This window comes from Conger conger, chromosome 1 (genome assembly GCF_963514075.1).
Source record: "Conger conger chromosome 1, fConCon1.1, whole genome shotgun sequence".
Lineage (NCBI taxonomy): Eukaryota > Metazoa > Chordata > Actinopteri > Anguilliformes > Congridae > Conger > Conger conger.
In genome coordinates this window covers 62,781,696-62,808,393 of record NC_083760.1, presented here as the reverse complement: position 1 = coordinate 62,808,393, position 26,698 = coordinate 62,781,696, and the positions used below count along the sequence as shown (strand labels likewise).

The 26,698-nt window shown below is 41.9% G+C and overlaps 1 protein-coding gene across 1 annotated transcript in view; it reads right to left on the bottom strand.

Moving 5' to 3' along the window:
• LOC133135265 (dolichyl-diphosphooligosaccharide--protein glycosyltransferase subunit STT3B-like) overlaps window positions 1–16,619 on the bottom strand; it is a 64,569-nt gene extending 47,950 nt beyond the window's left edge. The window contains exon 1 of the mRNA XM_061252148.1: window positions 16,114–16,619. Coding sequence (XP_061108132.1) covers window positions 16,114–16,370 — 257 coding nt within the window. The 5' untranslated portion in view covers window positions 16,371–16,619. The remainder of the gene's footprint in view (window positions 1–16,113) is intronic.
• Window positions 16,620–26,698: the final 10,079 nt, after the last annotated feature.

Sequence of the window (26,698 nt, the reverse complement as noted above, 5' to 3'; positions counted from 1 at the left end):
GCTAAGTGGTCGAGCCACACTTGGTTGACGTCATGGCCCTGGCTGCAAATTGCACAAAACTACTTCCCTGGTTTCAAAAGTTTCAAAAGTCCCCAGTTAGTCAGCGGGTGACGCCACAGACACTTGGTCCACGCTTTTTCTACAGTCTACACTCTATAGGCAGCAACATAGAAGCGGCAGGGACAGAGTAGAGGGGGGGAGGTTGGTCTGAAAAAAAGGATGTGGGTGCTTTTGAGATGCGCTGCTAGAGAAGCAAAGGGCTAATGAGCCGTCAGCAGGAGTGAGAAGGCAGGGGAAATAAGAGGAAATCTGAAAATGGTGACAAAGATAAAGCAAAAAGAAAAAAAACTGAACCTGCCATAAGACTGAGCTGAAGGCTGGAGGGGCTCTAGCCCAACAGAGCCCTGATCTGCACAAGAGACAAGCACAGACACCATGACTAATCTCATTAAGCCCAAAACCCCAGGGCAGACAACCAAAAAGTCATTTCACTTTGGGCACACTGTAGAACTGAAGCAAACCAAAACTGCCTATAAATGTTAATTAGCTCAAGTAAAGTGTACTGCAAGGTCACGGTATGCAAATGAACTGGAAAATTACACTATAAATATCACTCTGATTGCTGGAATGTTTTGTATGATCTATTGTGCAAAAGGAGTCTCTTTGAAGTATTACAGCCCAGAGTGCTCAAGTCAAGGACTAATGATGTGTTTCATATCTTCTTAAAATGTCACTTTTTATTATTTTAGGGGTTTAATGGACAGAGCAAAGGCTTCATTGCTAAACAGCTTCATCTTCTCAGAGTTACCAAACAACATTTGTGTACAAAGCAAATGTGCGCTGGCCGGCATAACCTCGGCTTATGATGAAGGGAATGCTGCATTTCCACCGGCTGTGTCCCGCATCTGCCTTGGCATGCAGGAGAGGAAACTAAGAACAGCTGAAAGAAATGATTGCATTTGGTTCATAATATTGGGCTCAGTCACGATGCAGCAGGCATGATGTGCAACCAACACCCCTCGAGAGCTCAGGGCTGGGCCTGCTGCTGCGCACTCCTGTGTAACCAGAACCAGAACTAGACCAGAACCAGAGTCAGAAACCAGACCCAGCTCTGGAGAGAGTACTCCCTGCCCAAGGCTTTCTAAGAGCCACAAAGCATTCCTGGCCAAAGCACATACCTACCCAATCAGCACAATTCCTCCGATTCCTGACCATCTAACCACCCAATCAGCACAAACCCTCCCATTCCTGACCACCTAATTACCCAATCAGCACAAACCCTTCCATTCCTGACCACCTAACCACCCAATCAGCAGAAACCCTCCCACTCTTGACCACCCAATCAGGACAATCCCTCCCATTCCTCACCACCTAACCACCCAATCAGCACATTAGCCCAGAAGTTAAAAAAAACTTTAGAAAACTGGTTTATCTGAACCAATAAAAACCACTTTACAGTTCAGCTGCTGCCTTTGAGGAGAATATCAGACAAGACTTCAAAAAGTGAAGGAACACAAACAGCTGGTGGCATTTGAGAGGCTGTATGATGCGTGCTCTGTGGTGCAGAACAACCAGTGGCCTGGCTTCTCTTCACATCGCCTGCAGTCAATGTCTACACTGAAAAAAGGTCAGGAGTCAGCCATCACTGGCACCACCACTGAAGACAAAGTGCACTTCCAGAGTGTCAATGTGTGAGTGAGTGTGAGTGTGTGTGTGTGTGTGTGTACATAAGTCTGTCAGGGGTGTGTGTGAATGTGCTTTTATGTGCAACTTCATGATCGAAGTGTCTGGGCTGGCAGTGTTTCGTGTTTTTCTCCCGTTGCCCTTGGGCATTATATTTTAACTTGGTGTCTCCAGCTACACAATTTCTGTATGATTTATGGAAAACTAAGCATAGAAAGTGACCATGAATTTAAATGAGCTAGTTAAAGTGTATAATGATAAGAACAGCATCACTATCAATGAGTGGAGCTGTGCGGCACCAGCAAGCGCGGTGGACTGCTACTGAACCACAGCGACTCCGCCGAACAGCCGTGCAGCGCTGTCCGTCATGACCGGCCCGCCCCCTCCCTGACTCACACAGGGCTCCAGCAGATGGTGAAGCAGTCTTACGGCTGTCAATCACATGGCAAGCAAAGCATGACCACGGCAGCGAAACACAAAAAAAAACTAAACGAACGCAGAAGCTCAGATTACATGGATTTGACTGTGCCGTTAGGGAGAAACTAGTGGTTTCATCTGCTAGGTAGAGGCAACTAGGGTAGTCACACGGTGTTCTGCTCCCGCACTGAGGAACATGCCTCTGAAATATCACACACAGCTGCACTGTGGTTCAAATTATGGTGGGGGTTTAAAATGAGGAATAGGAATCCCTCAGACACACACACACACACCAGAACACATGTGCACAAGCACACACACACACACACTGCAGACTGCACACACATACACATACACACACACACACACACACACACACACACACACACACACACACTCCAATAAATCAAGTGGTAAAGTGAATTAGCTCACAGGGTCAGAGTACCACTGCAAGGCAGGAGGATGCATAGATAGCGTGCCCGGAAATGTGGGACGAGGGGTGGGTGGTCCAAAATGGAAATGTAAAAAATTTCACAAATACATCTCCAAACATACTGTAGCTTTATATCTCAAGGCCAGATGAAATGGTATCTTATGTATTACTCTGGTTAAAATTGTGTGTGCGCGCGTGTGTGTGAGGGGGGGGGGGGGAGAGGCGGTGGCTGGGTGACTTTTGCTTCAAAGGTTCTCATGCCTTTCAGTGCACTTTGCCCAATTGCATGCAATGCTCATGTTCTCAATTTCATTACTACAGGTTCAAATGATTTAGGAACCTATCCTTCTGGAGACCATCATTTGTCACAAACACAGCCTTAGCCGACAAAGGGTAAAGAAAGAAAGGCAAGCTCCTCTTCCTCTGCTGTAGACCAAAGATGACCATGACTGGGCTTGCAGGCTTGATTTCCCATGCAGACCAGATGGTGATGTCCAACTCAAAGCCACTGGGTCTCAGATGTTCCCTCTGAGTGGCGCAGATGCACTTTAGTCTGACTCATCTCCCCGTTTCTGCAGAAGCTCTGCCAACACAACAAGCTGACCGGTGGAGCTGCAGTCGTTTAGGGAAGTCTCATGTCCTGTACCCTCTCAGAGCAGGAACCTCACTTCCAGTCAGAAAGTAAAGCACTTTGAGCCTTTAGATTTATTCTCTCACTGAGCCAGGGACGTGTAGGCCCCTAATGCAGACACACCTTCTAAAGAGGAGAATAAGAGTTGCACAATTTATTCCAGCAAATTCAAGTTTACCTGAATTTCTCACTCACACACACAAAAATGTCCTTCTCACTCAATCTCCAAATTTGAAGTGACGGACACTGTGGGATTCAACCGCTCTCTTGAGATTCCTTGCAAAGGGCAGGTTTTTTTATTTTTTATAAACAGAGCCAGTAAAACAGGCTGCTTGATACTTCTCTTAAAATAAGTGTTTATTTCTGTGACAACCTGTTCAGACGCCCCCCGTTTGACAACTTCAACTCGATACACTGAACACAACAGCCAGCATGTTCTTTTCGGTAGTCATTTAAAGTTTAACTGTTGAGAGCAATGCATTCTCATTCAAACTACTTTTGCTTGAACACACAAGCTCCATAATTTCTGAAGTTTCCTTATGCGCTAATGAAGATGTGTTACCATTATATTTACTGTGACACAGCAGGGGACAGTGGTACAGAAAAACATAAGTGTAGGCTATCAGTCAGTGGACTAAAAAGTCAGTCCAGATTAAGCAAGCTAGACATACACTCACTCAGGAATGTAATGACATTACACATTTATACAAAGGAGTGCACTGGTATAACTAGGGCCACCAGTTTGTCCACCCTCGTTTTCTCACATTGCAGTTCAGTCCTCCAACAGTCAGAGGTCACAATAGCCTCTTTGCCAAGCCACTTCTCAAACGATTATCCCACTTGCACCACGTCAAGCATCTAAAATGACAAAGCCATCGACATTACACAAGCACAGACTACGATTGAAGGCGATGTTTACAAGAGACACTTGCGGGTTAAATGCAGTTTGATGACTTACTACTGAGAACATGCTGCAGTATTTTTGAACGTCGTGCAGGCAGGGGCTTGTAAGTTTTTGTCAGAAGCAGTGGGAAGTGCCCACATTAAAAACGAGAGATGTACCATAACAAAGTTGTATAAAAAAAAGAAAAGAAATTGGATTAATAAAAAAGAGCTTCCAGCTGAGGTATATTAAAAAGACAAATGATATAAAAGTGGTAAATGACATGTGCAAAGTTCAAATGAAAACTCGATTATATTTTATCATGGCCATTTGTTTAACAGTCTCTTCTGTCACTGATTCACGATGCTTGGTGAAAATCTGTCCATAGTCCAGTCATGCATCTTTCTGCATCGACTGAGTTTGTACCACGGCCAAGTATCTTCTTGCCTTTTGAGTAAGCTTTGTTAATATTTCTTCCGCTATACCCCAAAATTCGCCCAGTGACATTGCAGTGTAGTTTTCTACTGAAAATAATCTGGAATCGCACAGCTTGGGCATACAGTTTTCATGCTGGCTTTGGATCAAAAATCCTAACAGCCTTAAGAAATTTGTGAGCTGGTTGATAGGATCGTGGTTTATTTCTGAGTTGATCAGAATTGCAATACGCTCTGAAATAAGGAAAGTTTTGAGGCATTGGCATTTTATGGTTGCGTCTGTGCAACACATCTGCTGAGAAAGTGCACATTATTCATTTGCAAGCGGTGCGGTTTTGTCTTTTGTGGTTTTGTGGATTTTGATGGCATGAATCTCACACCACCAGATTATGTCAACGAGACTTGCCATTTTCTACAATTAACAAGAGCCCTGTCTCCAAACTATTATCCCTCAGTAATGCCTTGAGCTCTGTCAGCACAGTGGGGTTTGGTGTGATATCCATTTCCATTTCCACAGATCTGGGGTAAGAATGGTCAAACATTGAACAGAATACCAACTCCGACCCTCCACCCCCCTCAGGTCTCGGTCCAGAAGGGAGTTTTATTGACAGGGGAAAAACCTTTAGAATTGGTAATTGCTCTCCTAATATCATAGTTATTGAGCTGATATTATCATATTATATTGTATTATGAATATTAATGATTAATATCATTATTAATATGGTCCACGTAATGCATTTTCTAGCTTGGACAACATTCAAGAACTTTCTTGACAGAGGCCACAAGCCTGTTAAATTGAGGGAAATTAGTTGACCAAATACTACTCACTAGTGCCACAATTGAGGCATTTGAAGTGAAATGCACTGAATTTGGCAACAAGTGTCTTTTAACAGATCATTTGCATTGTCAGACAAATGCAGACATTTCTGAAAGCAATGTTAATAATCCAATAGCATCTCTTGATGCTATCCACAACAGAAGAAAAGGCTAATTCACAGTGGTTATATAGTCTGTGTCAACAAGGAGATCTTTCAGATTGGTTGTGATGGAATTTGCTTGTAAAGGAAATTGGTTTCTTTAGAATAAATAAAATATGTAAAACATAATTGTCTCTACCATCTGTAGATACGGCCATGATGACAGATACGCTGTCAATCAATTAGCTCTTGAATTTTTATTTGATGCAAAGTGCCAGTCTGCAGTACATACTTCTGTCAAAGCTGTCGAGCTGACAGAATTGCCCCCCACCCCCATTAATTACACACTTGTTTAAAAGGGCACGCAATTTTGGATTGCTCACTTCTTCCAGTGGAATATGTGCACTTAAGAACACATCAGAGGAATCCTGAATGACATCCAGCAGCTGTGTTCTCTTCTGCTGACAGATGATTCCCCACAAGGTTGAGCCCTAAGTTTCTTTTTTTTTTTTTTTTACTAAGTTTGTTTTCCTAAGTTTTTCAATGTTAGTCTATTGTAATATTCTCAGAATGCATTGCTAAATGTACAAAATACATTCAAATCAGTCAGTACAGTGTACCAGGTGAATACACTCATTTCGCTTCCTATATTCCCTTCCTATATTACATCAACCAATTGTCATTATAAACATATTATGTTAAACGATTATATATTATCTTCAACCTATATTATAAACTGAATTAGAAACACAATTGTACAATCAGTCACCTGAACGTCCCATTGAAGAGCCAGTGGGGACCCCTGGAGGATAAGCATTGAAGTGTAAATACCTGCAGGTCACGTGGTGGAGACATACTAGCAGCTCTGGGCATAACACGTTTACCATGGAGTGTAGTACGCTGTTCAATATTGGTCAATAAGGGAGTAATGGACATGCCCAGAAGTAATGGAAGTTTGGCAGCAAAGCAATCACTCAACTGCAGTGTTTTGTCAGCACAACAAAAGATTGTGATGTGCATGTAGAATTAGAAATATGAATCAGTCCTACTTCTGACTTAAGACAGGCTCACAGCAGATCAAAGGCATAAACGCATTTACCAGGTAGCTTACCTTTACCAAATTCTGCATTACTGTCATCTGATTGGCCAGTAAGTTAGTGATGGAAGTTGGAATGGATAGTTTGAACTTAAAATAAACATAGCCTAAGTTATACATACCAAAAAAGGTCCAACATCAGCGTTTCATCAACACAACTCTAGGCGTTGCACACACAGCATTAGTACTGCAAAATCAGATTTACAGTTGCAATCCAGGATTCCTAATCCTCTATAGTCAGCAGAATTAATTTCATGCTGATGGTGAAACTGATGGTTATCAGTGTAAATCTAATGTGAGAGCAACACAAATAGCATTCTTTGAAAAGAGAAGTCTATTTTGACAACTCAGTTGATTGGTGCAAAACAGAACCAACCACACTACCATCAACTTAACTGTCTATTTAAAGCATAAAATCGCATTTTAATTGCATGCATTTATTTTTCCTACTAAACCCCTGAATAAAAGAGCAAAATAAGAGACTGCATAAATCCAAGGGAATTAAAATCAAACAACATTATGCATAAGTAAACTCATTTTGTAGAGGAGTTTTAAGATGCATATGCTGCTCATCGTTTAGTCTGAATAATTTCAGTGACGGTGCCCCCCGTGCCCTTCTGCACAGAGACAGCTGATCGTCTCCAGCAGGGCAGAGTGAACAGAACATGTCACTCACTCACTTCAATACAGCACAATGATGTTCTGCACCACCACAATTCAGATGACTGGGTGTCTATCATAGCTCGACTTTGCACTGTTCATCGCACCGCTGCCTAGAAGGCCCTGCGACATCTTCGTTCTTGCCTGGCTAGCTACCAGTGGGAAATGTATCCACATCAGCAGCAAGAAAAGGCTGTGACTGGCTATATGCTATATTTTCAGTAAGGACCAAATGAATAGTTTGAAGGGAAATTATTTATCAGCAGATGCAGATGAAGATATTGCCCATGGACATTTTTATTGTTCTGGATCACCGGAGACCTTTGCGCCTTTTGAATATAAGAGGGGAGAAACTCCGCTGTTTTGCTCGCTATTGGCTGGCAAGGTTCAATAGAAAGTTTCATATGCCAGGGCGCTGTCTGTGCCAGAAGCAAATCTTTCAAGGGAACAATAGGCTATAAGTTGGTAGCTGCTATTAATTTTGGAGGCAATCAAATAGTCAAAAGCATCAGTGTAACCGAGCTGGCAGATTCTCTCAGCATCGCTCGCCCTCCAGGTCTCGTTTTCGGCTATAAATCATTTCAGTAAATATCTAATAATCACGCAAGCTGTAAGAAGGATATCACCGTAACTCTTTTTGTCGCGGGCTTTCCAAAATACGCAGAATAAATCGCAGCACAAAAACAACCGGTCTACTTGCAAAACTTGCTACCCTTAGCCTACACGCTGCAGGCTTGGTAATTTACATAAGGGAAATGTCATTTTTTTGGAATATAGGACAAATGAAGGAAACATGAGGAAACAAAAAGTTTGGTTTTGATTCGGTTAGGGGACGCAAAGGTGACTTCTCATAACTCGGCTCAACTTGAAATGTTGGTAGTACGCTACTGTGTGAAGTCATTTCTTCATTACCTCACATCTTCAGAAATAGAGGATTATAGATGGACCCAACACTCAATTATATAAAGCAATATGCATCTGCCCACTTGGAAAGTGACTCGCTTCCATTCAACGTGCACTTTTTACGCTGCTTTTGACAGGAACATGACTTACCAATGAATTAAGAAAATCTTCTGAATATTTTTGGTCAACAAAATATCTGTAGCCTATATAGTACAATGTGCATTGTGTATTTCTGTTATTTTGGTAATCGGTTTGGCTACGTCTGAACATGTATTCAGTACCTGAGATCCTCCATTGTTTATTGCCATTCACCATGTGATCCTACCTGCCTTTCAGGAAAAACATGCTTCATGGTAGGCGAATAGCTCGACTCCCTTCATGGTTATGCGTTTTAGAAATGATGCTAGTACTAGGGACAAATAGCATGTTGGCCAATACAAATGCCAACACTGCCTCATTATGTTACAGCTCAAGTTTATATACCCCAAGTCATAAAGAGCCATTTCCCCATGTGTATTCATGAACAAGTAAAACACGGTGTCCAAATTTGCCTAAAATCACAGTAGCAAAGCCCGCAGACCGAAGTTGTACTACAGACTCTCCATGCCTTACTCATGGGTACCCACTCACAATCAAACCTACATTCTTCTGGTTACGAGCGCACTCCCTCCCCCACTACAGTAACCACACCGCACTGCTACAACAGCAAGCGCACAGATGCCCAAAGGGGATATGGCACCCCTCACCACCAGGCAGAGCGTTCAAACGCAGGGTAGAAACCAAAACCCCATTCAGCCCAGCACAGCGGCTGAGTGGGCGAACAGCAGCATTCATAGGACACACGAAGCCATTTATTTTCTGAACAGCACCTCTGTGTTATTGGTCTTATGGAGAGAAAGATACATTTCGCTTTTTAAGTTACCGAAAAAACCAACAACAATACCAGTAAATCACAACATGCCTTTCCAACAACATTCTCTCTTCGGACCGGACAACAAAAAGTAGCCACTCTCCTCAGACCTACTTCTACCAGTACGAACAAGTGTCAGGTAAGCAATTTAGACGGATGTGGCAGTGCCTTTTTATTCGAGCCAGACAGTTACGCAAGCCAGAGGAGCGAGCATTCATCGTGATTAAAGAGTGACACCCTGGTTCACCCTCTGCAAAAACCACCAGGGCCAGACACCCCCCTCTGAGACATAAGGGGTGTGAACTTTACACATCAAAGCGCATTTCTGAATTTTAAAACTGGAAGAGAGCTTGGCGCATGTTCGCTTTCTTCTACCCGATCTTATTTTATTTACACAACTCGATCACTCCCCGTCTTCCCCCACATCTCAGGGAGAGAACAGAAAATACATCCACTATTAAATCTCATCACCTGCCAACGGGCCCCCGCTCTGCGGCTGCGTATGCGGACACATTCGCATAGAAGGCCCGTTCCCCGCTGAGAGACGAGGAACACCTGAAGCCACCCCCCCTGCTCTTCAATTCCGAAATGCAAATGAGCGCTAAACCCCGGGTCCCCGAGGCCTGGCCCCGGCTGCTGCCGGTGATATTTAAACCCTGAGAGGGAAGCGGCCGCGGTGATGTCATTTATCACTTTAATAAAACTACCGGCCCCATCGGCCAGCATCACCACACCGCCAGCCCCTCAGGGAGACTCTCGTTAGGCCAGCACTGCGGACCGTATTGAAATATGGATAATTAATCCTCACAAAAAAAAAACCAGGTGATAGGGAGGCGGAGGGAGGACTCCCAACCAGTCGCCTATTCGGGAGTAGAGGTATAGCTCCGTCCTAGGATCCACACAAATCAAGGACCTGTTTGAGGGAAAGACGAGGGACAGTAAAACGTTACACAAGCAGGGTAAGAACGATGCTGCCTCTCCACAGTATTCACATATATTATTCAACGGAGCTGGAAACCCAGCACAGCACAGGGGGGTGAGCGGGGAGGCAGTGGGGGGAGTGTTGGGTTTTGTTGCAGCCCAGACAATTGCGCATGGAATTCACACAGAACATCTCCAGTGACTCCCACAACTTGCAGCATTGGCTCTAAGCCTCCTTGGGCACCTGGGAGGACTGCAGGGGAGCTAATCATACACCTAATCCAGTCTAAGAGTCCACAAACACACACACACTCACCTCCGCAGTACACACTAAACTTTTCAGCTTCAGTGGTTTATGGCATAAGCTGCATTGACAGACCCAGGGCTGGGATTCAGTGCATTCCCAAGCTCAGTGCATACATTGTCTGCTCTTAAGAGAAGAGATGGCCACACACGCGGAATGCAAAGCAACCACTGCATAAGCCCTCAGCCTGCACACTCAACCTCACCACTGGCACGATGCACGCACCAACAAAAATGAATAAAATTCTGTCTGCTGGCGCTGAATGGACCAACGCTAACAAGAGCCATGAATGACAGAGCATCTGCATCAGACCCACACAGCTCACCATCGCCATGTCTGCAGCGGCCCACAACGCACCCCCTCATTACCAGAAGGAACCATCAAACAGCCCCTCCAGTCTGTCGAAAAGTCAATACCCTGAGTGCCCTTGAAATGAAAGACTACAGTAGACCCTCGTCCTCAAACCCAGCACACTCCTTTACATTTAAAACCCATTTTCATTCATGTTCATTTGAATGTGAAAACAAACTTCTCTGAAAGGGATTGAATACGTCTCCATGTGCTTTGACACTCTACTCCGCCAAATAGAAGCCAGTGATAATGGTCGGCACTAAAGTGAAAAGGAATTTGCTCGGCATCAGTTTTATTAAGCCAGCATTTGATAGTAATAACAGAAGAAATGAACTAACATTTTTGTAACAAAATAAAAACAAATAACTGTCAAATTAGGAATTTTTTTATTTTTTTGTACATTATATTTATGAAAATATAGGGCCACACCGATGCGTAGTTGCACATTTTAAGGCACATGGGTTCTAAATGGCCTTCACCCTCATGGGCTTTGAGCTTCATTTCATTCTTTGCACCAAACTTTTGGATCATTTGTTATGTGGTTACTGTAGTCAAGGTGACACACACCCTACCACTACCATACAAACAAGTACACGGATGCAAATTCACATTATTCATTTCCCAGCCAAATAACCATAGTTAGATTTATGGAATTTATGCATCAGCCTTGCCACTGCAATCCACCAGTGTTCTTTCATACAAGTAACATACTATTGAGCCTAACATCCCAGTCTTAACCACTTGAAGTGGAATGAGCTTGTGGTGCAGGCGTTTGTGGGTGAACAAACACAGACCACACGCTGTGCAGACTTTATACTAGGCTGCTGGGCAAACAAATAATAACGTAATCCATGACTTTCATCATTGAGGCAGAGGCTCTGACATCAGAGGGCATATCCGGCCACTGTGATCCCTCACAAACTGGGAGTTTGCACACACGTGACATCACCCCACTAATCTGCAAGAGAACAAAAGCCATTCATATTAACGCGAAAGTGCATCTACTGACTGCAGCCAAAGACTGCATCTTCCTGAAATCCTTAAACGTCCACCCACATATGCCTGCACTTTGCTCCGAACTGTATTGCCAGATCCATGTTGCATGTCTGTGAATTTAAGTGCTTGAAACAATAGGCTGCACTGGATGTGCCATGAACATGGGAACCTGGGATGGTATCTTTACCAATGTCTTGATCTATGGCACTGTGACAGCAATGATTGTGAACCTGCCCCTTTGCGTCACCTCACACAGAAATAAGAGTGCGGTAGGGAGAAAGTGAATACAAAAATTAAACCATTCGCATAAAGCTCCACTGCGCCATAATCAGTGTAAAAACAAGCTTGTGCAGAGGTTTGAAATCAAAGAATCCCAATGAAAATTACACCAACACTGTCATGAAGACTAAGGAACTGCCCATTGAACTTGGATACAGTTGTAAGGAGACGCAACAGCTGGAGATGGTTATAAGATGGCAAGACTTTCAACATTGTTTAATTGTACGAAGCATTGTTTAGTGCAGTGGTTCTCAAACTCGGTCCTGGGGGCCGCGGTGTATGTGGTTTTCGTTCCAACCACAATCGCAATCCCAGAAATTTAACAAGCTGCTAACATCTCTAAATTAGGTACTTCGCATGTTAGAGGGAATGCCTACCCTCTTAAGCCACATTACAGCAGTGAGCAAAAATCTGGCCACCCATGGTTATAAAGCCTTTTACAATTAATATCTAAGTGAACAGAAGCGAACCTGACCTCTAAATGGCACAACATTAAACATGACACATTTCTTAAGATTTTAAAGCAAGATTAACTTCTTCTTCTTCTTTTTTTTTTTTTACAGTTTCAAAGTGATAAAAAAGTAAAATGTCCCTGTACAAAAGTTTGGAAACCCTGTCAGTTAGTACTTTGTAACTCCTCCTCGGGCAACTATAATAGCTTATAAATGCTTCCTGTAGCCAGTTAAGCCAGTCTTTCAATTCTCACTTTTGGGATTTTTCCCCATTCTTCCTGGCAGAACACCTCTAACTCAGAAATATTCTTCGGCCTCTTTGCATGTACGGCATGTTTGAGATATTCAATATTCAAGTCTGGGGGCTGGGGCCATTCGAAAAACTACAGCCTTTCCTGGAGGTACTTCATGGCATGCCTTGGATCATTGTCTTGCTGGAATACCCAACCTCTCTTAAAACTTCAATGTCTGGACTGGCTGATATTTGGTGGAATCTATTCTTCCTTCCATTCGCACAATATTTCTAGTGCCCCCAGCTGCCATGCAACCCCAAGGCATAATGGTACCACCTCCATGCTTGGTGAGGTGTTCTTCACTACAAAGGCTTCACCCTTTTTTCTCCAAAGATACATTCTTTGGTGGTGGCCAATAAGGTTTTGCAGCTCTTTTGCAGTGATGTGTGGGTTGAGAGTTTTTGCAGCCTTCTCCTTCTTGGTAAAAATGAACCATCTTCATTCGGAAATCCTTGGACAAGGATTAGAGGAGCCCATGGCTGTGACCACCAGACAGAACAGCCACTGCAGTTGGATACTTTAGAAGGCATGGAGTTATTTCAGCATTAAAAAATACAGCCCTGGAATTATAATCAGACTCACTGAAGTCCTAACAAGTAAATCACCTGGGTCTGTGCCTTAGTAACAATCTTTTAAAAAAGTAACAAAGAATAATCCAAAAGGGTTCCCAAACTTTTACACAGCGCCCTATTCCTTTTTTACATAATTTATAAACAGTATCAAATGAAAATAAAAATCAATCTTGCTTTAAAATTCACAGAAAGGTCTCATGTTTAAACAGTTACATAAAGAGGCAACATATTTTTAGCTGATCCAATTAGACTCCTAATTAGGTTGCTGACCACATGCATTGAAGTTCTTTCATACTTTTTCCCTTCAACTTATTTGCAGAACACATGTTTGACTCATTATAATTCTCTCTGTATTTTAATACTTCGTTACCTGCCAAATGGTTTGTTTTCATGCCCAGGTGTCCACACTTTCTCCAATTAAAAACCTGCTAATTCACCTCAGACTAATTCGATCAGTTCATTTTTACCTTCATGTAATCGTTTGCAAAAGAGCACAATGTGAATATGGGACTTTTATTATTCATAGCATGCTCTGCCATTTGCATTGACAAGTACCTAATTTAGAGAAGTTAACAGCTTGTTGCAATGGGATTGCAATTATGCTTGGAACGAAAACCAGCACACAAGACAGCCCCTGAAGACTGACTTTGAAAACCACAGGTTTAGACCATTGTAACAAAATGGGAAAAATATGGCACAACCCCATTCACTACCAATATCAGGCTGCTCTACTTAACTGAGTAACCGAATGAGAAAGGAAATTGTCAGGTAACTGAGCAAGAGGCAGGTTAGTACAATAGAGGTAGACAATATTCTTAGACTTAGAAGTGGAAGAAACTTCCGCCTAGCCACACTCCCAGAGACCAAATCTGATGTTCTGAGGAGATCGATCTCTGGGAGAGTGGCTAGGCGGAAGCCACTTCTGAGAAAGACTAACATTGAGTCCTGATGTACGATAGCACAGGTCCTCCAGAAGCACAGGCACAGTGCAGCAGTTGCTGACATATGACATAGTCAGTGTGGGTGTTCCTGACTTGCATTCATAGTGCAGCGGTTTGTGAAATAGATTGTCACAATGACTAAAGATGCAGAAGAGATTAAACAAAAAGCCGTCCAGCCAAACAGTAGACGTGACATTTTCTCTCCTGGGTCTCATCACCCATGTCAAACAAACCAGTGCAACTACAAAAGCTACAACACTCTACAAAAACATCTTCAAAAACAAGCATGGTTCTGAAAACGTGGCTAGTCTTCATATTCACAACCATTCCCACGTGTAAACAAAAAGCTGCAGTCTGACACAGGAGTTTCCATGTGTCTGCTGCACCTCACATCATGTTGGAGAGAAAGTAAAATACTGACATGAAAAAAAAACAGAGACAGGCTGCTGCTCACCTTGTCTGACCTGCCTGTTCCAGTTCAGCTTTACTGATGAGGCTTCCTCCTTGTTAGCGCATTCAACAAATCACACATCTACCCTGCCAATCAATCGCCCCACCAGACTTGGTTGCAACTTGACAATTATTTTACATTTTTATAAATAGCACCCAAGGGAAGAGAAAAACACTGGTCTCCTCTGAGAACATGCACATCTCTTGAAACGTGCATCCTGAAGGTTAGTAGTGGTGTCATTGTGAAAATATGTGGTGGAAGAACAGAAAGCTTCAGCCGCTACTTCCAGAGGGCTTTGAGGTAATAAAAACAAATAACAAAATGACAAAAACAAAAAAAACTGTAGTTTCATTGTAAAACGTTTTCCCATGGGATCCTTTTCTAGAAAATAATGTTTTAGCACATTATACAGCGCTCAAACATACAACGGAATGAATGTTGGGAGAATGAAAATGCCTTATAGTATCAGGGGGATAGGATTAAACCTCCAGGAATATTTCAGTAAATCTTCCAAATCAAACCTTTAGAATAGCTGGAGTTTTTCTAACGCTTCCAAAAACATAACACGAATTACCTACAGCCAGAATAATTCATACGAAGCATCACTACCACAAGGATCAGAAACTGTGCCATCCAACGAGCGCACCCACATCGTAATGGTTGCCGTACAACCTCATTTAGTCAACCTCTTTATTAGGCTACTGTTCATATACTAACGAAGCTAGAAAAGCATAGACAAATCCAGGGGAGAAATGGGAAAACTGTATAGCGTACAATATTATCTTCCAAAGCCGCACTCTGAGTGAAGCGGAGAGTAACCGCTCGAGATGAATGAACCCACGGAATATGATTACACAGCATGCTGAGCGAAGAGACAAGAATGTGCTCAAGTCGCGATTAAAACATCACTGGAGCAATTCCAGCACGGTCATTGTATCTAACAAGAATGTGTCAACTATATATGCCGAACAATTATCTTATTTATATTAAATATTCTAGTTTAGCAGCACACACGTCCAGAAGTTCACAGAATATTAATAAAACGAAGGTTAGAGCTAACTTCCTAGCAAATACTAAGAGGGATCCAAAAGAGGATGTTAAAAAAATCAGTGTTTTCTAGGTGAGCGCTGGCTGGCTGGCTAGTTACCAAAATTATCAAGCAAAATTCCAGTTACATCAATGCAGCACAAAAGGCACTGCTGTGCCACATGCATCGTTGTCCTTTCAATGAATGAGTCCGCACTGCCCCCGTTTCATCTGCACAGCGCCTGAACTCCCTGACTAACGTTAGCTTTAGCTAGAATATTTGAGCATAATGTGCATGTGCCTATGGTGATCACTGCTGGAATGAATGATGCCGGGGGTGGGTTACAAAGTTATCTAGTTAGCTAGTGGAATAAAAGTTGAAACTGATTGGAAGGGATATAAAACAAGTTTGGCGATCCAACGTTAGCTTTGTTAATGGAAAGCATTCATAAGCCAAAATGAACAGCTAACGAAGTGGTCCATGCAACGGTCTCAGATAGCAAAGCAAGTTCACGTCTAGCTAAGTAGCTATTATTATATTATTTAGCGAAGTTACTTACCAAGGGTCAAACTCGTGGATGATGCTCTCGAAACGAATAACTGCGAAGAGTCTCGAACTAAACCCTGCCAGCCAGGCCAGAAAGAGTATAGTGAAAGACAGCAGGGACTGCCACCCTGCCGGCTGCGACAGTCCGCCAGAAAGGCCTCCACCACCTCCTCCTCCATTCCCGGAGCTCGATCGGTTGTTTCCAGAGAACGAGCCCCCGGTATTCGAGGAAGCTTTGAGCTTGCTGTCGACTATATGTTGCTCCGCCATATTCTGCGTGAACCGCGGTGTATCTGGACAGGAAAGAGAGCCCCCCACCCCGGCCACGCTCTCTCTTAGTCTCTTATCCGCGAATAGTCACTCTTTATCTAAAACAGCTATATCCCTTCTATATTATATTGATAACTCCACGGGTAGTTACTTTAAACCAGTTCATGTGTAGAGAGGCATAAGTGCCAGTTGCAGGCACTCCGGCACACAGCTGAGTGATCGCTTGGAAGGAAAGAGGTGAGAGGGAACTGCGAGATAACAGGAAGCGCTTTCAGCCTGTCACAGCGCGACAGGTACAACGACGAGGGCGGAAACCGCTTGTTAATCTCAACCAATCCAAGAAAAGCGCGGCTGTGACTTGGGACGCAGTCGACCAATGGACTATTACAAAACTTGGATTGTGGGCGGAAACCAACGGAAAAGTGGCATGCGAAACCCACCAAACACATTTTCTGAAGACAGCGGGACTTGTTTTTCAACCTATCCCGCGTCAAGAACTCTGGGCGCAGTCGGCCAACAACATAATTCAAGTAAAAGGCGTACCACAACTGTAAAGACGTTGTGTCCAAAAACGCGATGGACAAGTAGCTCTAATTGTGACAGGTTAGTTTTCAAAACAACGACCAATAATGTGCATTTTTGATTAATAAACTATGACCTTGTTTATTCATTAAGAAAGTAAATAGTTTAGACTTAATATATAACGAAGTCAAATCACCTAAATACTTGGAAATTATAGGCTACATGATTTCTGATTTCTTACCCCTTACTACCTCTGTAGACAGAGCCAACAGCAGGTCTGCTGGTGTAATTTTGCCCAAGGGCCAAATGCCACATTAATGTAATGTAATGTAAACTTCCCAAAATTTACACTAAGGAGAAGAACAAGTATTATTCAATGAATTATATTCAGCAAATCATATTCTGAGTGTGTCTCGGTTATGATCATAGATTAAAGGCATTTTTTGTATACTGTAATTTTGTCATTTGTTTATACCCTGACAATTGGAGGAAGAACAGTGCACACCCAGATTTGCAATGTTAACCTCCAACAGCTCACTGTTCAGGGTGGTTGAAAACAATCACACATTATCTGTATAATATGTTGGTATCCAGTATGCCTCCCAAGAGCTGGGAGGCATACTGGCATTACCTCCAGGCAAGGACGTTTACAAAAAGGGCACAAACCTCCTAGCTCCATGAATACTGTCAGCTGTTAACTTTGGTCAGTTCAGGGCTGTTCTCAAAACTGATAATCAATGTGGGGGCTGATTATAGTGTCTGAATATAGGTTGTGTCTGCATGTGGTGTTAAATAACCTTTCTGTCAGTCAGTCAATAACAACTGAAATAAAGGGGAAATAAACAGCACTTCCAAGCCACACCAAGGCCCAGCTTTATCCAACTTTTATGTTGGAGCTAAATCTCAAAATTGCTTCTGCTAATATTTTTTATCCAAGGACACACTTTGATTCCACCAACACCACCAATACAGATTGACCAGTAGTAAAACTCAGGGCATGAAACTCATTCTCACAAACAGCATCAATTTTGCTCCCTTCCACTGATGAAAAATGCCATTCTCACCAAATTACTAATGAGTTTTCCCATTTTTATTTTTCTGCTGAAGGGAATGGAAGCAAAATATAACATGAACAGAGAGTAGGGGTGAGCATTTAAAAGAACAGAGCAGATTGTAGGTGAGAAAGAGAGATTAAAAGAATGGGGAGGATGACAAGCATAAGAAAAAATACTGGAGCAGCAGACACATGATGTTAAAACAATCACTGCAAAGGACCTGAAAAGGGATTCATCATTGCAGTTGATTAAAATAAACCGTCTATAATGAAGGGATATGGCTAAAATGCCCTGATCTCCTTTCATAGAAAGAAAATATTTATTTGTCACAAAATGGCTCCTGCATGAAAAAAGCAATTGTTTTACATAGACCTTAACTTGACTTCTCATGCATGCATTTGCTAATCCATCACATTCCAGAAGTGAGCTGCAGAATCCACAAACAGTACATGTAAATTCATCTTGGATAAACTTATATCTTCTCCTTTGTATTAGGTCAAATACAGTTCTGATATGAGAGGTATCCATCTGTATTTTTAGAGACATTGACCCATTACCTATTTAATCATCAGAGACTGAAGGTTAAACAAAAATGCACAACCTTCTGAGCATTAGAGCATTGTGTTATAACAGAGAATATTATACCAGCTGGTCCTCAGTCTCTGATCAACAGAAGATGAGACCAAGCTACAGGCTGGCCTTATCATTCTCTTGCAGAGATCTGAGGGAAATGAGGCATCAGACTGGGAATCTGAGGAATTCTCTGGACAGAAAAAGTAAGGTGCTGAGACAGCTGAGTGTTTTTGTTTGTAGTTTTATTTGTGAATATCTCTTTCATTAACAGAAGGGTCAATGTTTACAGGTTTGTGCTAGCTTTTCAGAGTTTTATTCTTTTACAAGAAAATTGTGAATGATGATCAGCTAGTTTTCCCACTACCTCCAGTCAACCTTTAACCTTGAAAGGAATTTTTTTTTTCCAAATGTTCCTTATCAGTTATCTGATCTGCTTACATTTGTTCTTTCTGCAAGTCTATGACTGTGTCCTACTCTTTTGCAGCTTAGTCTAAAACCGTTGCCTGATTTCCTGTGTCTATAAATAACAACAGAGAGAGAGAGAGAGAGAGAGAGAGAGAGAGAGAGCATTTGTGACATTGTGCTTGGTACAGAAAGGAGGAATGTGTCCAACGCTTGACTGTGCAGTTTAGAACACCATTCATCAGCAAGGATGACCAGTAAAACAAGTAATTGTTGGACCAAACATTATTTCCTTTGACTCTAGAAATCTAGCTTGCATGGAAAAAATCTGCTACCTACCCCAAGTTCTTATACTGTAACTAAGTTCCCAAAAGCCTATTACAGTGGCTTAATTGGTCCAGTTAGTTAGATGGTTGTACTGTATTCATACATATGTATAGTGCATTGATATAGGCAGACTGAATGATGAATGTTTTGAAGAGGCCATGACCCAAGCAGTAGAGCCAAATGGGAGCAGTGGCAGCTAACAGAGGTGACAAACATTGAACTGGGCTGTAACTGACTGAGGTATTACACAAGGGACTTTGTTTGGAAGTCACCAATACAACTGGATCCATCTGGCTCATGAAGGCGGTTGTGTAAAGGAAAAACCTCAGGAAAATAAAGTGACAGTCCATCCTTGTTGATTTTTCTGAGAACTCAATTCTGAGATTCAGTCAAATCACTTTGAAGGGAATTGTCAGCAGGCCACTCTACACGCAGTAGTAGTGTATACTTCCAGTCAGTCTCAGTGTTACTATTTTGTTAAGTCACATGACAAGCAAGCTGTGTGAGCACACATACAGGTGCATCCAAAAAGAGATCAAAGAACAATAGAATGAAAAGTTACGAGGATGTCCAAGGTGGTCATGACCTGGAAACTCCATTTGATCTTCAAATTCCTTGTTAGCAAAGATGGCAGGACCATTCTGTTAAAGTAGATTGCTAAAGATGTTGCTCTGGTTGATAGCCCCCCCCCCCCCCCCCCCGCCCCCCCCTCATGGAACCTGACCTGTTGAGAGGAAATACCCACAAATATGCCACTGCCAACCCAAAGGGAAAGAAATCCAGCAGGACATCCAATCAAACTCTGACCCTGACTCATACCAGTATCTCTGACCTGGTGATTGCATTTCCACAATACATAGATGAATTCAACACATGAATAATTTTTCCCTTTCTATACACACAAACACACTCACTTTGTGTTTAAGAACATAATATTTAGCAAACAAAACATGATACTTCTGTGTCATAATTAACAAGGAGCACTGAGACATAAATGCAATTAAAAACTCCCTCTCACTCTCTCAGGAGTTCGGACCCAGTGGCAAAGTGTCAGGTGTTCAGTTTACTCCCTGCTATATCACCCTGTCTGGAGAAAGAGGATCATTCTCACATGAATGTTTCACAGCTGTTTACACTGCACAGCATGCATCAATTCGGGCTAAAGAGATGCTTACTTTTAGGTTTTCTAATTCCACCACTGTTGAACAAACTATGGAGGGAAGTGATTCAATATTCTGACTAGGAGCTTGTCATGGGCAGAGTGCTTTAAAATTGGAGTCAAACTGTGGCTGCTTAATGCATGCCTCCTCTTATACTGTGAGTGCAGCCCTTTCTGCAAGCACATGAGCAGCATGAACATTCCCGGTGACAGAGATATGTTTGAGGGGGGATAAGGTCTTATCCATCAGTAAATAGTCGGGAATATTGAATGACTGAGATTACTGCATGGAAATTTAATTCATAAGTAGTCAGCATTGAAAACCACACTTTGCCCGATTTAGCCGAGAGACAGGTACAATTCTGCTGACCTCATTCTTTCTTCACAGATGAAATAAAGTGAAACTCATATTGCAGCCAGCAAAGAAAATGGTAAGATCTGCTTAAACAAACCTCCAAAAATAATACTGTATGATTCCCCAAACATGTTCTGCAAAAATTGCCAGGTTACTGATGTTTATGGTATAGTTTTGAGACACTAAGCAATTGAATGGAAAATAAAAAGAAACATTGCCATTACCTCTAATTATGGTCACTGAATTGCTGGCAGAAATGGTTTCCATCACAGCACTTGAGTAACAGGCCTGTTAGTCCTCAGGATATCCTCCCAGCCACTCTTAGACCTATCCCTCAATTCCCTCCCTCACTCCTATCTCTAATTGGTCCCAGCTCTTAGGCATACACTCTCAGATAAAATGAAATTGTATTTATATAGCACTTTATACAAATAATTTGTGACAATATTGATCACAGTATACCTGGACTAAACTCCCACAAAGCCGGCCAAATGTGACAGTGGAAAGGAAAAGTGACCTAGATGGCATGTAGAAAGAAATTTTGGCAGGAACCAGACTCAGGAGGGGGGAGCCCATCCTCTGGCCGGCATGGGGTGTGGGTTCCTATGGACAGAAAATGGTCCAGTGAAAATGCAGTGGTCTTATCAGGTGAGGACCAGCTAAAGGATCTGAAGGTGGTGGTGCTGGGATGGAGTGGTGGGCAGGCCGAGAAGACAGAGAGCACAGTGGTAGAAATAAATGAGAAGGGGGGGATGGGGGACAGAAGTGCGTTTTTAAAGTAACCACTTAAAGTGGAACAGCTGACCTGGATAGTATGTGTGTGTGTGTGTGTGTGTGTGTGTGTGTGTGTGTGTGTGTGTGTGTGTGTGTGCGTGCGCGCGCGCGCGTTTCATTAATTTGAATACTTATATTCAAATTCCGAATGCCAGAAGGTTGAAGTGTCTAATCCCACAGAGGCAATCATGTCATACTCTGACCTAAGGGTACTCAACCATGGCAGATTCTGCAGAGCTGTACTGTATATAAAATGGATATGTAAATTGTCTATGTGTAAATTAATTATATGTAAAATGTATGCTTTCCTGAAGAAGGGGGCTGATGAATCAGGGGTGGGGGACCCTCTTCCTTGCAGGTCGCTGCAGATGTTTATTTCCACCAATTACACTAGTTCTAACACTGCACTACTAATACACTGTCAGAAGAAGAGTGCATATGTATAAATGAGGAGGTAAAATAAATACATAAGCTATTCCAACAGGCATGAATCACACATCAGTGATGGGGTTTAAACTGTAAATGTAGATTACATTTTATCCTTGTTTTGACAGTAGGTCCCTTGCTGTCAATTGGCATTTACATAATATGTGTGTTTGCTTGTATTGATTAAGTCACTTGTAATAGCCGTGGGGCGAATATATCTATCAATATATCTTATAGGCTTATATCCTATCTACACTGTCAACCTTAACTAGGCTGAGTGGCTTGTGCTCACCTCTTCTCGTTGTGTTTCTTACTATGTTTAAAATGAATAATAAGACATTAAGTCATCGTTATCATTCTTCTGAAATGACCATATATTACAAATTCAATGATAATGATGACTTAATGGTTTATTCCTGAGAGAAAAAGCATGTCATAGTGATGAAGGATCAAATTCCACAAATAGGGCTGTCATAATCATTCATATCAATCCCACCGGTCATCAGTTTATAGTACATATTTCTGCTATGTATTCCAAATCACAGGTTATATGAATTTCAAGCTCTCATCAGGTGGTTCACTCACGCTGTAGAGTACACCTCAGTAAATGATTTCATATCGTGAGGCACGAATACTCTTCAGCATTGAAGGGCTTATCAACAAATCTAGCTGAAATGTCAGATCATGCAAATGATTGGCCTAGTTAAATAAATAAGAGCATAAGTTGGCATGAAATTCTGAAACAGATAACAGTGCTCCAGAAACAGGGCTCCCAACCTTTACCATAAATATTACAGCACTCTGCATGTCTTCGGCTTGTGAGGGAGGCTTGTGAGCTGTGGCCCTCACTATGTTTACATTGCTAGGCCCTTTCTGTTGCCTCAGTCAGTTCCTCTATGTAGCCCCATCAAATTAATCCAAACTGTGTCTAACACTTTTAGAAACAAGTTGCAGCTTCTTTAAACTTGAAAACATGCTGGTCTGTATTTGATTCCTGATTCCCTGTTAATCACTGGCTTATCCAAAATTAACTGGCTTATCCCAACCCAAGCATGTGCTGAACCTAATGTGTGACTTCAGGTGGCTGTTTGATTGATGGTGGGTGGATGGGGGAGTGTCAATAAGAACACAACAGGGATGGATCTCCTTGTTGGTCTGCTTGTAATGCAGGTGGAGGAGTGAGGATTGTCCAGCTTTGGGGTAGTTTCCCCCTGCACGGCTGATTGTCATGTCCCTGATACAGTTAACAATTGGTTATCATCCTTTAATGTCATGTCACTTGGCATTAACTTTCCTATGTATCTATCTAGAAACTGTTTCATGTACCTTTTCCTGCATTTACAGAATTAAAAAAAACTGAACTGATGTTAACCACTGAAGCAAGGGAAATCATGAGCTGTGAGGAACTTCTGTTGTAAATTTGAGCGTAAACCACACTCCAATAAAAGGAATAAATTGTAGTTTCATCTCTGCTCAGCATTTTAAAGCTCCCTTTCTACAACTTTGCACTTTCATTACAAGGACAAATACTGCCAAACTAGGGCAGCAGTGCTGATAGTAAAGTGCCTGTGAAATACAGAGTATGTCCGGGCTTTCATTTATATTAATGCAATGATGGGAAATTGCACAGAAATTGTTGCATTCTGATAGTAGTGGCTGTTGCACTCTGAGGCCTGTGGCCTAAGAAGGAAAGATACTTCACAGAACTCTAGCATATTCCGTATAACCTGTGATACTTGCTTGCACAATAAAACAATGAGATATACATCTGGCTAGGACAAGCCATTCATTTTTTTATAAAGTATGATGAAAATAAGTAATTTTCTGAACAGAACCAGAAACAATTAGAGACAACTGCAAACAATTCAACCTATCAAATCCTTTCAATTTAAATAAGATACAGATACAGTATATACATAATTATATGGATACTTTAGAGAAATGCACAGGGCTATGACATAATTATGTCATGGTCCACTTCTGCTATGAATTTTGCTATTGAAAGCTATTCGTACATAATAACTCTCTTTCAAAAAATCAATCCTTGATCCTCTAACTAATTTATACACCTCTGACCTCTTGTTCTGTAACAAAGCTATACTTGAAACAACTTCTGTTATCTCACATCTTTGAAACCAATTTCCGGAGAATTTGAAAGGGCCTGTCATTCTTCAACTTGGGAGGCTACACACAAGCACAAACTCTCCTTTATAGTGCATAGCGGCACGACATTCCCAGTCCACAAGATGAGCTGCAAAGTCAGTGTTGGAGTACAAGAGCAGCGTGTATGGGCCACTGCTGGAATATGATTGGCCAGAGAGGTCACCATTACATGGCGAGCCTGATGAAGGCACCACTCATAGGGGCTCCAGACGGTGGGGTGCATTATGGCACAGAGAACCAGTGCTTTAACTGTACAAGCCTCACAGCATGTACTGTGCCCCCCAAAAGAATTCACACTTCTCAGCATTGGAACATTGATGAAAACTGGTTATTATGGTCAGATGAGACCACAGTTGTGCATTTTATCAATGTGCATTTGGTGTCAAAAGAAGGATATTTCCGTTGAAAAGGACACTGTAGCTTTTAGGCACAGTTTGGGAACAATTGATTAGACTAAGCAGGTACCAATACTCCCTGGATCAATGTTATTAAAGATCGTGTTAAAGGGCCCACCAGCTGCACTGATCTTATTGTAGCTACACTGGGGCTTAAACCACCAACCTTCCAGGTCCCAATCACACACCTTGGCCACTATGGCAGGGGTGGCCCACCCTGGTCCTGGAGAGCCGCAGGGTGCGCTGGCTTTCGTTGTTACTCAGCAGTTAATTAATAAATTAAAGCAGTTGATCACAATTAACTCACCTCATCTGATTCTTGGTTCTGAATTGGTTGCTGATTTTAGTGTGAAAACAAAAGCCAGCACACCCTGTGGCTCCCCAAAACCCCTACACTAGGGTATAGGCTGTTCTTATACTGTGCTGGGAGTAGGGGTAGTTTCAGCAGCTTTTCAGGTTGTACCTCTTTCCTAATCCGCTTGAGCTCTCCTACAGTAAACTGTGTGGGTTCATGTGTGCGTGACAGTCAGTGTGTATTGGAGGACTGCATGGGCTCAGTTAAACAGCTTCCTGTGGAGGTGTGAAGCAGTGGATGAGACAGCGAAGAGCAGGCAATTCCAAAAAGAAGAGGAAATGGGAAAAGAAAAGATGCTGTGGTATTATTTTTGGTGTTTTCAAATAATTCCATACAAGTGTTACTCTCAAATGTGATGCCATTTGTAAAAAGGTTCATTTCAAAAAGCAATCATTCAGAGATGACATCAGCGACTGAAATGAATAGATTGCTGCTGGAATTCCAATTCCCTTTAAGATTTCTGTATTTTTGTCAAAGTCAGGGTTTTGTGAGGGCTGCAATATTTCTTAAATGAACTAATTAATAAATGAGACGCATGCTGTTTTTTTTCTATTGAAAGACAGATATTGTTCATGAAAAGAATATTCAGAGACATGCTTAGTTTAAGGGAAAGTATAGCCAGTTATTTACTATATTGTTAGACAACGGTGAAGATTTAAAAAATGCCCTAGGACAACTGAAAATCATATTGAAGCAATGTAGCAATAAAATATATATTTTTCAAGCATGAAAGAATTTCAGACAAACAAACACCAGTAAAGGCCTGAACCTCCAACAGAACACGAGCAGAGAAAAACAGCACACAAGAATTCAGCAGGGCTTCACAAAAACAGTTTTGTTTCCCATGAATGCAATGTATGACACTAAGAGCGAAATCATCCTCGCATTTTGGTATCAGACGTTAAGAATAGCACCATCATTACAGTATTTCACTGTTGAAAATGCTATGTCTTTCTGGCTTCATAAATATGGGGCTCAAAGATCCCCCTTTATAACTGCTAAACAAACCACCTCTCCATGTAAGCTGGGGAAAAACACATTCAAAGGCAGACGATCACAAAACATTTTTCACAGAGCATGATGGAGATGTCTGAAACTTGAAGTGTGTTTGACAAAAACTGAGCAACACCTCCCTCCAGCCAACTACAAAACTTTCTATGACAACCTGCCTTTTCCACGTATCCCTGATGTGTGAGTGCAGTGGTATAGTGGGTGGATGCTAGACAATGTATCCATTGGTTTAATATAGTTGCCTTCTCAGTGGTTAGGGATATATAAAAGTGCATATCAACAAAATATGTACTGTGTATTATTTACATTTCATGTTCAATGCAATGCTAAATTATATCTATATCCATGCAGTTAATTAATGCATATTAATGCACATAATTTCAATGATCAGACATATAATTAATTACAACAGTCAAAATAGAAGACAAATCATACCCATATGAAATGCAGTACTTTGATCAACCACTTCTAGGAATGAAACTAAAGCTGAGAGATATGGTTCTTTGAAAGTCAAATTGCACTGTATTTTAACTGTAATGGTACTCTTCACCACAAGGTGTCGACCGATTTAGCCTCATTCCTTCTTTTATGGCTGCTGGCATCACCTGTTCATGTTATTTCAGGAAAGAGTTTGAACAGTATCTATGACCAATGCATTCACCTTTGGCATAGGTCAATTGGCAGAATGAAGTTCAGAGCATCCCCCAAGAATTGGAGTCTTGTCAAAAAACTAAATGGCAGAAACAGAAATACTCACACTCATTTGGCATGGCTCAAAATACTATATTGGCCAGCAATGTTTCTGTAATCA